This window comes from Cheilinus undulatus, linkage group 5 (assembly GCF_018320785.1).
Source record: "Cheilinus undulatus linkage group 5, ASM1832078v1, whole genome shotgun sequence".
In the NCBI taxonomy this organism is placed as follows: domain Eukaryota; kingdom Metazoa; phylum Chordata; class Actinopteri; order Labriformes; family Labridae; genus Cheilinus; species Cheilinus undulatus.
This window is the reverse complement of record NC_054869.1, coordinates 3704384-3715275: the sequence shown is the minus strand read 5'-3', so window position 1 is coordinate 3715275 and position 10892 is coordinate 3704384. Positions and strand designations below refer to the sequence as shown.

General features: G+C 37.3%; 1 protein-coding gene across 2 annotated transcripts; it reads left to right on the top strand.

Moving 5' to 3' along the window:
- Positions 1 to 394: 394 nt before the first annotated feature.
- LOC121510142 (GTPase IMAP family member 8-like) lies at positions 395 to 7567 on the top strand. Of its 2 annotated transcripts, none has more exons than XM_041788075.1 (6): positions 395 to 465; positions 1894 to 1946; positions 2105 to 2164; positions 2288 to 2908; positions 3014 to 3061; positions 5714 to 7567. In XM_041788075.1, exons 2-6 carry the CDS (start codon positions 1931 to 1933, stop codon positions 7051 to 7053), a joined length of 2085 nt encoding a protein of 694 aa, XP_041644009.1. In that variant the 5' UTR covers positions 395 to 465; positions 1894 to 1930; the 3' UTR covers positions 7054 to 7567. The 2 variants fall into 2 exon arrangements, with proteins under 2 accessions (XP_041644009.1, XP_041644008.1); XM_041788074.1 differs by lacking the exon at positions 395 to 465 and adding an exon at positions 1191 to 1221.
- Positions 7568 to 10892: the final 3325 nt, after the last annotated feature.

Below are 10892 nucleotides of genomic sequence, written 5' to 3'. Positions count from 1 at the left end.
CTGTAGAACTTTTTTTATATCGACTTCACCTGACCTTGTGTTTTTCTAAGCTCCTCACTTCTGCACAATGAATTGTTCCATTGTGGACAAATGCAGTTCTTGAAGTTAGAATAGTCTTTTTGTTTGTTTTCACCTGTACTGCTGGTTTTGTTACTGAAAAATATTCAACAGCAACACCTCTTCTCTCAGAAGTGTATTCAAACTCCCAAACTTATAAATGTGCCTTAATGCAAAATTAGACTAGATTATTCTCAACCAAAGAGGTCAGTGGTGAGGGACCTCAGATGTTTAATGGTAAGTTTACAGTGACTGAGTGTTGTGATTATGAGGAAGTGCCAAGCTCTTACATCCGACGAAACCACTTACACCACATTGTCAAAATTTTCCCATCAAACAGATTTCAACTGCACTTGTCCTCTTGGTTCACTTCTACTGCTGATTTTGTTGCTGCAAAAACCTTAACAGGTGAGTCTACTTAACCAAAGCTAGATACTGAAATGTAATCAGATTATATAAAACAATGTTTTTGTTTCTGTGTTACTGATTGGAAAATAGAGCTGATGTAAAACTGCAGCTTTTTTCTCCAGTGTTTTTACATTAAAAAAAAATACCAAGCTTGCTGTCATCCATTTTTTAAAACTCATCTGATTTCCTGAGACATCACTGACAAACATTTAGAGGGAACGTTTTTCAAAACTTAATGTCAGAGGAGAAACACATAAACTCTATTACATGCTACCATTGTTAATACATTTGGAAAATGATGTTAATGAGTGTTTACTACTCTTCTCAGAGCCATTGTTACTGTATGGATGAAGATGAGGAAAACACACTTTTAGTAGCCTCTGTCTTTGCTTTGAAAGTTCTACAGAAACTAGTAGCGTGAGGTGTTAACTACTTTCCCTCTGCAGCATTTCACTGCACCTTTTTTTCTTATTTGCCATAAATATCACATAGTCAAAGTTTCTCAAGGGTAAGTGTGAACAGACCAGAGCCTGATTTAGTGTACTTCAAAGAGCTTAAAATACACAACTGGGGTACAGATGCTCCTTTAAACAACATACAGTCAAACCAGCTCGAGTTACCTCACTAAACACAGGTTTCACTTTGACATGCTGCTGCTTCTGTGAGGGAGTTGTTTTAACAACTTCCCCTCCCCCACTTTTCATTTTACTTTCACTTTTGCTGCAGCAGCTTGTGACGGCATAAGAAACCCATCAGGTTAGTAAACTCAACAAAAACTAGATACAGAAATATTAATGTTTGTGTACATTTTTATGGTAACTAAGGCGAGGGTAAAATATTTATTTGATTGCAGTGAGATCTGTGTTTTCTTTTTAACAAGTTCAAGTTCATGATAGGAGTGAATACAGATTACATTTCTAAAATATCACTGAGCTGAGGGGGTTTGCTGTAGTGTCTGTGACAAGCATTTATTCAAAATGAGCAGTTAGGACAGCATGCCAAATGACTGGAAAGGAAGAGATCACTGGTTCTGGCTCATAAAATATGAAAAAACAAAACAAAACAAAACAAAACAGAAAGTATTCCTGATTTTACTTCTTGCATGAGTAGAGAGCATTAATGCTCTGCTAAGTCTCTGTTGTAGGATGATGACTGTAAGGACTATTCATAAACATATAAAATGTTGTATGAATGTTTTTCAGAGACTCTTCTTCCTCTTCTCTGATGATGTGCTCACAGTTCATCACAATGAATAAATCTGACAGTTAGTAGGCTGAGTTTCATACAGGTTGACCTCTTGTCTTAAATATAACATGCTCAGGTGGCAGGTAGGTGTTCAGTATGAGTTACTGTGACATAACCCACCTTCACTGTCCTGAAAACCTGGAGTAAATAATGATAATAAATTCTGTTTCTGTTCTTTTCCAGTTGAGTGAGGCTCTTAACGTTCTAGCAAAGTCACATCATGGCAAATACAGCAGGTGAGTCCATGCAGTCAGGCTTTTATTAGTCTGAATAACACTCTTTAATCTTTGTGCACATGCATGGACATTCATCAAAAACCTGCTACTAAGTAAAATGTATAATGAGACTGTGTTTACCTCATCATCAATGTGAATGTTTATTCATGTCCTTCCAGTCACAGATGACCTGAGTCCTCTGAGGCGCCATAAGAGCTTTGAATGGTTGCCTCCTGACAGTGAGTTCAAACTTGAATACACCTGTTTAAGAATATGTTAATCCAAAAAAATCCCAAAATTATGAAACTAGGGTGGGGGGAACACAAATGTGGGTTAATCTGTCAAAATCTCTGTTTTCACAGTGTCTGAGCTGAGGGTTGTTCTGCTGGGGAACAGCTGGTCTGGGACGAGTTCTGTCGGGAACTTCATCCTGGGAGAGAACGTCTTCAACTCTGAGGAAGAACCAGAAAGCTGTTTAACAGTTAGAAGGCAGTTTAAGAAGAAGGAAATTGTTCTAGTCAGCTCTCCAGACGTGTTTCATCCTGACATCTCTGAAGACAAACTCACAGAACATGTGACAGACTGTGTGAGACTCTGTGATCCTGGACCTCATGTGTTCCTGCTGGTCTTACAGCCTGAAGACTTCACGGAGGAAAGCAAACAGAGACTCTGCAGAGTCCTTAAACACTTCAGTGATCAGTCTTTCGATCGATCACTGATACTTGTGTCACCTCCAAGAGAGCAGGGCTTATCCGACATTAAAAACTACATGCAGCATCCTCCCTTTAAAGACATGATCAGAGAATGTAAATACAGATATTTGGATCAGGCAAACCTTGAACTTCCTGAGCTGTTAACACGTTTCAATCAAATTGTGAAGGAACACAAAGGGGAACATGTCAGCTGTGAAATTTTCATGGATGCTACTGGTGATGTACAAAACACAGAACAAAAGGAAACATGGCCCAGCAGCCCGGATGCTGGTAAGAGAATTCGTCTTCATAAAAATGTTAAAATGTTTATTTCATACAAGATTATTGATAGCATTAAACATGAGGCTGCAAACACACAACGTTATGTTTTTACAGGACTGTATACAAGTGATGACGGAGCAACACCGCCTCCATCAATGAGAAGTAAGTGAATGATCTCTAATGTTGATGGAGTTGACAGCCTGATGTCCTACATGTGATGAGAAAAAGCAACTTTTCATCCTGATACGTGTTTAAGAAAACTGGCTTCTATATCAGCTGCATAGACGTCACAAGAAGAGCAGTTTGTTGTTTAGTTTGTGAAATCAGGTGCAGCAATGCAAGTTCTGTATTTCAGTTCCTTATCTAAGGTCTGAAGTTTTCTTTGCACCATATTTAAAGCGGTTTGTTAGTGATGATGAAGAGCTCGTTCTCTAGCTGCCTCCAACAATTTTCGTCCAAATGTAAAAGAAAACCCCGTCATATCTGGCAATACAAATTAAAAGCTTTAAAATGAGAGAATAAAATACCAGAGGAAAGAGAAACTTAACAAAACATAAAGATAAAACATTTAGGCCAATCAATGGAGCCCACATTTCAGTTTCAGATTACAAATAGTAAGCATGAAGAATCATGACAGCACTGTCAGCTCCATGATGACGACATTTTTGGTGCTCTCTGAGACCAGGATGATATCTGGCGCTAGGGTGGTGCTGATGATGTGCTGGGGGAATATCATCTGTCTCTTCAAATCCACTGAGAGCTGCCAGTCCTGGGCCGTCGTCAGGATCCTCGCTGCCTCCCTCTTCTGTCCTGCCCTCGGCTGTTCCCCTGCCTTGACAAAGGTCATTGTGCAGGTGTTGTTGCGCACTCGGCTACAGCTCCATAATACATATTTTACTCTAATTATCAGGTATTTGGATTAACATTGCGGAGGCTTTGCTTTATCAAAGTATCCTCCTCTGGCTTTAACAACAGCATGTCATGTATGAAACGTTCATTCACAAATTTTTTAGGGTATGCACCAGGGACTGAATTCCGAGCTTTCTTATGTTCATCAGTGAGAGACTGCTGATTCTTGGGAAGCAGTTTTCTGACAGATTGATCCAATTCAACCCACACATGCTCAGTTGGAGAGAGGTCTGGAGACTGAGGGGGCTAAACCATTTTTGGAAGAACACTTTCCTCTTCTTCTTTGTCTAGGTAACCCTGACAAAGCTTGGAAGAATGCTTAGGGTCATTATCTTGTGGCAAAGCAAACGCTCAACCCATAAGTCTTAGTTTTTCTGCGGATTTCTGTGATTTCAACCAAATAGTTCAGACTTGCTTTTGTTGGCCCAGAGAATTTGTTTCCAGTCATCATAGGTCCAGTTTTTGTGTACTTTTGCCCACTCATAGCACATTCTTTGGATAAAGTAGTGTTTTTTTGCAGATACAATCCTTCAGACCAGCCTTTCTCAAATGTCTTTCCACCATCATCAGACATCTGGGTTTTGACCTTGTCATATTGATTTCCTCCCTTTTTTATGGTGCTGTTTTTCACAGTCTCTCTCTTACTGGTGACAGTGATATGTTTATCGCATGCTTTCGTAGTAACCCTCTTTCTCCCAGACTTTTGATCATCATAACTTCCAGTTTCTACTGGTCTCTTTAGGGCGTAGTGAACTCCTCTGTTGGACACCTTTAGGTGTTTTGCTATGTCTGTTTCAGTGTATTCTTCTGTCCTCAATGTAAAAATCTGTCCAGCCATTCCTGTGGTAGTTTTTTGGCGATATGGACACAGGTGAGAGTATTGAGCAAACTCTCAGAAGCCACAGAGCTAAAGTGAATAATGCTAACCGTGAGTTGTTGTTTTTTTTTTACTTTTGCACTGAAATTGTGATTTGCAAATCTTCTCACCCTAAAACTAAGCCCTTCTTTTCTTTTATTAACATTTATTCAGCAATGGTCTAGTATGAATGTATACCTAAAGTTAAATTGGGGAAAATGGTGCATATCAATGAAAGCAAAGTCTGATCATGCAGTGAATACATCCCAAAACCCATAGAATTCATTCTGGTTTTTAACAAAGGTATTGTGAACAGAAACTGGAAGCTGCCTTTATTGTAGTCTTCATCGTCTAACAACCACAGAAACAAAGAAGCTTTCCCTGCTGTCATGGAGAATCCTTCTCCTTACACTGGCGCCAGGATGAAGTTTATACAGGTTTTTTATTCGTCAGGTGTTTGAGTCAATAAAGCTGCTGTTTGGAAAGTGAGGGACAGAAATTCTTTATCATTTAAGAATAGATGGGTGCAAATAAGCCAACGTTAGCAAGTTCTCCATAACAAGTCCTATTTAATGGTATTATGAGGATCACTCTCAGCTGTCAGGGCTCTGGTGCAGAAATGTTGAAAGGCAGTCATAAAAAAGTCAGAGAAAACTATTTGAAAAGTAGCTTTCTTTCTGTGATTGAGTCACTTACATTTGAGTCTAAATCAATGTTGGTATATCAGTTTGGATATATGCTATTTATGTGAGCTTTAATCAACTTACTAGGAATTAAAAGAGCAACAATTTGGCCATCTGACAGTGAGAACAAAATCAAGGTGCCCCTTTTGTAACTGAAGGTTCCTATTTCTGTGTTAGGCTGTGTAGAAAGGCTTCTGTTGTGTGGTAAAAGGTCAAAGTGGACAATTTAAAACAGGCAATGAAAGTTCAGAACTCTACAAGCTGATATTATACTACAACTTTTTCTTAGGCAAAAAATGTACATTGAAGTGTTTACATTTTGTATTATCAGTGATGAAGGTAACTCAAAGCCTTCTTATTTCACAGGTGACGATGAGAAGCTCGACCCAGAGAGTCTCAGGATTGTGCTGATAGGGAAGACTGGCAGTGGAAAGAGCTCTTCAGGAAACACCATTCTGGGACGACATGAGTTTGAAGCTGTTTCAGGTCAAATATCTGCCACCAAGCGTTGTCAGACAGAACACTGTGAGGTAGACGGTCGTCCTGTTATGATAGTCGACACTCCTGGCCTTTTTAATGATTGTTTGTCCCATGAAAGGGTTCATGAGGAGATGGTTAAATGCATCGGTCTTCTGGATCCAGGACCACATGTCTTCCTGTTGGTGTTACAAATCGGCAGATTTACAGAAGAAGAGAAGGAGGCGGTAAAGCTCTTCAAGAAAAGCTTTGGGAAGAATGCTGAAAAGTTCACCATCATTCTTTTAACAGGAGGAGATAAACTAAAGCTCGAGAACACGTCCATTGAGGAATACATTGAAAGAAAATGCACTGACTCCTTTAAGAATCTGATCGCTGACTGTGGAGGAAGATGCCATCTATTTGATAACAATGATGGCCTAAACCAAACACAAGTTAGTGAGCTGATGAGTAAGATTGAAGGAATGGTGAAGACAAATGAGGGCATCTGCTACACCCAAGAGATGCTCCAGGAGACCGAAGCAACTTTAGAGAGAAAAATGAAAAGGATCTTAGAGGAGAAGGAGGAGGAGATGAGAAGAGAGAGGGAGGAACTACAACAAAAACATGAGGAAGAAATTCAAGAAATGGAGAAAAGAATGGAAGAACAGAAATTAAAAACTGAAAATGAGAGAAAACAGGGAGAGATGGAGGAGAACATTAACAATGAACAAGATAAAAAACAAAGAGAACTGGAAATAAGAAGAGAAGAAGACAAAAAGAGGCAACAGGAAGAAATTCAACAACAGGAGTGGGAAGAAAAAGTTGAAGCTTTGGAGCAAAAATTAAAAATGGAATCTGAATTCAAGGAAATCCTGGAAAAGAAGCTGGAAAAGACCAGAGAGGAAATGAATAGGGAACAAGAGAACTGGGAGAGCAAACAAATAGAAATGTGGGAGGAAGCATTGAAAGAAAATGAACAGATACGACACAAGGAGGAGGGGAAGTGGAAGAAGATCCTGGAGGAATACCAGAAGGAAAGAGGCAATGATGAAGAGAAAAGAAAGAAACAAGACCAGATCAGAAGGCAACAAGAGGAAGACGAGAAAAAAGCCATAGAGGAAAAGTACGAAAGAGAAATGGAGCATCGAAAGAAAATATATGAAGAGGAGGCCAGAAAGAAAGCTGAGGAGTTTAATGAACTGAAAGAGAAATATGACAAAGCCTTGACCGCCAAGAAGCCGCAGTAAAAGAAACAGATGGAAGAAAAAAACAGCAAGATATCCTTGAGCAAACTGCAGATCAGAATTACTAACTTAGTAACTTCAGTTATGAGCTGGAGCTATACAAAGATTGATTGATTGATTGATTGATTGGAAGTCAACCTTACATCCAAGTTGATACCCTGGCTGCTACCTTAGGACAAAAAAAAATCTGTATTTATCTACAGAAGTAAAACTAATTTCTCAATGCTTTACAGAAAACAAATCATTTAGGTAATCTCTGTCTAGTATATCAGTGTGATGTGTGTGCATTTATCTATATAGACATAAAGTTTGGTATATTTTTATACATGTACTTCTTATTTTAAACCCTCCTTCTCAGTCATGTTCATCAAATTTAGTTTAATGTGGGTGATTTCTTCTGCACAACATTTTCCAACATTTGTGATTATATCCTATTTTCTGTTTATCTGTAGACTTATTTTTGTCTTTGTTACATGTTTGCAAAAATACATGTACTGAAAAAAACCATTAAAATCCAATAAAGCATATAAGATGTCATCCTTCATGTAAACCTGTCTTTTCAAGCAACAGAGTTGTTAAAATCATGCAATAAAACTTTATATGCCTGTACACACTCAAGATAGACAAGCAACCCACCTTCCAATAGGAACACCTACTGTTACTTGGAAGTTCAGTCTTGTCTTTGAAAGCCTTTTTTTTTATATGAGAAAGATTAGACGAAGACGAGCCAAAATATATCTTTGATGACTAAAACTGACTAAAATGTAATTTAGTTTTTGTCGGACATTCAAAATCCATGATATTTCTCCCCTGTGAGTAAATCTGTAAAGATACATCTGTATCTATTCTGCCTCTCAGCTGTAGAAAGCGGGGACCCCAGGTCTGCAAAGGTGCACAGACCAAGGTTGTTATAGTTAACTAAAGCTAACTAAATAACTAAAACTAGAATTCAAAAATCATTTGAGTTAACTGGAACTAAATAAAAACTTAGCTTTGCCAAAAGAATGAAAAGTAACTAAAAGTGTGTAATGCTCTTACAAAATTCAAAATAAAAATGGACACAAATGTCCTTAGTTCTATTCTTTGACAAAACCCTACTGGCACCTACACACAAGTCTGGGGAGTAAAATGGCCTGATCTGATTGGTTAAGACTTCACACAGTGGTAGTTTTATGTCTGTAGTTGTATTCAAACATCATCATTAAGTAAATAAAATGTTAAGTGACGAGTAGCCTGTCTGAATATGTTTTTTAAAAATGTATGACGCTCACACAGCCTCAAAATCTACCTGTAAAAAACTAAAACTAATAAAAACTGAACTGAAAGCAAACACAGACAGTGAACACAAACTAAAAATAGAAGCTAATGAAACATCCTAAACTGTTATAACCTTGCAGAGAAAACACGTGATCTGGTACCTGATTCATGCTAGAGAATAAATGATTGGACTCAAAGTTGAGACTAAAATGTGAGGATTTTCATGCAGTAAACTAGACTAAGATGTTGAGTTTACCTAGACTAAAACTATAAAGGGCAGAAATGACTAAAATGTGACTTAAAGACATTTAATCTGTGACTAAACTGAGGCTGAAATTTAAAATGGCTGTCAAAATCAACTCTGGGTGAGATTTCAAAATCCTCACAATTTTACATTGAAGAATATTTTTCTGAAATTGTTCCACAATTTTAGATCAAGTTTTTTGTAAATTGGTGCAAAAAAAAAAACAAACAAAAAAAAAAACACAAGAGACTGTCTCTCTAAAATGCTCCTTTTACACCCAGTCATGTCACTGCCGTTTAACCTAATTAGCTTCAAAATGCTCCTCCAGCTGTTTTCCAGTACCTCTTACTTTTCCAGCCTTTTGTCGCCCTGTCCCTACTTTTTTGAGAGGTGTTGCTGCCATCAAATTTAAAATGAGATCAAACCTTTGGTGAAATAGAAATAGTCTAATCTGACATGTTGTTTATGCTCTGTTGTGAATAAGAAATGCTTTTATGAGATTTGACAATCATTACATTGTTTTTATTATTTTACACAGCAAATCAGCTTTTTTTGAATTGGGTTTGCATAAATATTTATGTCATTATATCTAATGTAATGATCTCAACACATCTGAAAGTATATGTAACAAGCATTTTGGTTTTTTGAAATAAGAAATATAACAGGAAAGACTTTTAATGTTCCTTGCAAAGAGTTTCAGGATATGGGCGCTGTTCCTAGAGATATGAACCTGCTGAGAGCCTCAGGATGAACTCATTAGCAACCATAAGCTGTAAAGAGGACTTAAACATGAATATGGCAAAGATACTTGGGGCAGTCCATGCTTTGAATTTATTTTTAAAAACATGTAAACAGTTAGTACAAAACAGTTTTGTTTGTGGAAGTGTGATTCCTTCTTTTCTTACTGTTCTGACTTTAAGACATGAAAAATAAGTTTTAAGTGATTCAAGATGAATTTAGCCTGAAGTACAAGAAGTTTGTTAATTGTCTAAAATGTGAATAAAACAGAACATCATAAATTGCAAATTCTAATTTGATGCAGGCAACATATTTCAAAATAGTTGGGACAGAGACAGGATAACTGGGAAAGTTATGGAATGAAAAACACCTGGAACATTCCACAGGTAAGCATGCTAATCAGTAACTGGTGATATTACTATGAGTATCAAAGAACCTGAAAGTTTCTGTTGGTCATGGTCAGTGATGGTTTGAGGTTCTCCACTTTGTGAAGGTTGCATGAACAAAAGTCCAGTAGGTTATTATGTGCAGCTGCAAGTAATCCAGAGATTTCACCGTCTACAGACCATGATAAAACAACAGAATCAAGATCCAGAGAAACCTCCTTAAGCTTGAAAGCTAAAACAGGGAGTCTTTAAAAGTATTTAAAGTTGATAAAATAATCAAGGGAAAATTAAGGCTTAAAAAGTATTAAAGTTTGAAATGCAAGGCTACAAAGTTTTTATTTTGTTGCTGTTTTCTATTTTATAATATCAAACACAAGAATCTGAGGAAACTCCACCAGATCCAACTTGAGTTTTATGTTGACGTTTTGATGCTATCAGTGCTTCCTTAAAGCTCAGCTTTGTTTCTAGCTAGCAAGTTAACTATGTGATCCGGAGATATGTGCATAAAATGACAAGTTTTCTGAGAAATGGTTGGAAGAGAAGGCTTTTTTTTTTTTTTTTTGGCACAGCTGAAGTCGATTTTACAGGATTCTGGAAATCTGCTTGTCAGTAAAGCTTATACTTAGTGTAATACTAGCACAGAATCTGTCAATGTTAGCACTTCTAGCATCTGAAGAGAGCTTTATTGTGTACTCAGCATACCATCAGCATTTTCTTCACTTCACATTCATCACATACAATGGGATCTTATAATGTATGAAGAGGGTCTTGAAAAGTTTTAAATGTAATGTCATATTTTCTGTATATACCCTGTAGAAACCCGTACAGCTGCTGGGCCGAGGTACCTACATTTCAGTGAAATTATCCAGGCCCCTATTTACACATAACTCTTAGCTTTAATATAATTAAACATACATCAGGTGTATAGGCTGTTAATTCTAGCCCTTTTGCAGCATTTCTGCCAAGTGTAGACTTGAGAAAATGCCTTTTTAAAGGACTTGGAAGAAGTCTTTGAAGCTCAAATAACCAAAGCAAAAGGGAGGATTTTTTTTTTTTAAACACAATGCGTTAAAACAATGTCAGATTGATCAGTCATTAGTAAAAGTTTTTCTTTGGCATGAAATATATTCTCTATCTCTACATAAAATCCAACCTTTTTAACCAGTATCTATTTTTCCTCAGTTGAATCTGGCTCTTATGGTCCCAGCAGTGACATC

Coding starts and splice junctions, on each gene's coding strand:
- LOC121510142 (XM_041788075.1), top strand. Junction 2,165..2,287: donor TGAATGGTTGCCTCCTGACA/GTGAGTTCAAAC, acceptor CTGTTTTCACAG/TGTCTGAGCTGAGGGTTGTT. Junction 3,062..5,713: donor ACCGCCTCCATCAATGAGAA/GTAAGTGAATGA, acceptor CTTATTTCACAG/GTGACGATGAGAAGCTCGAC.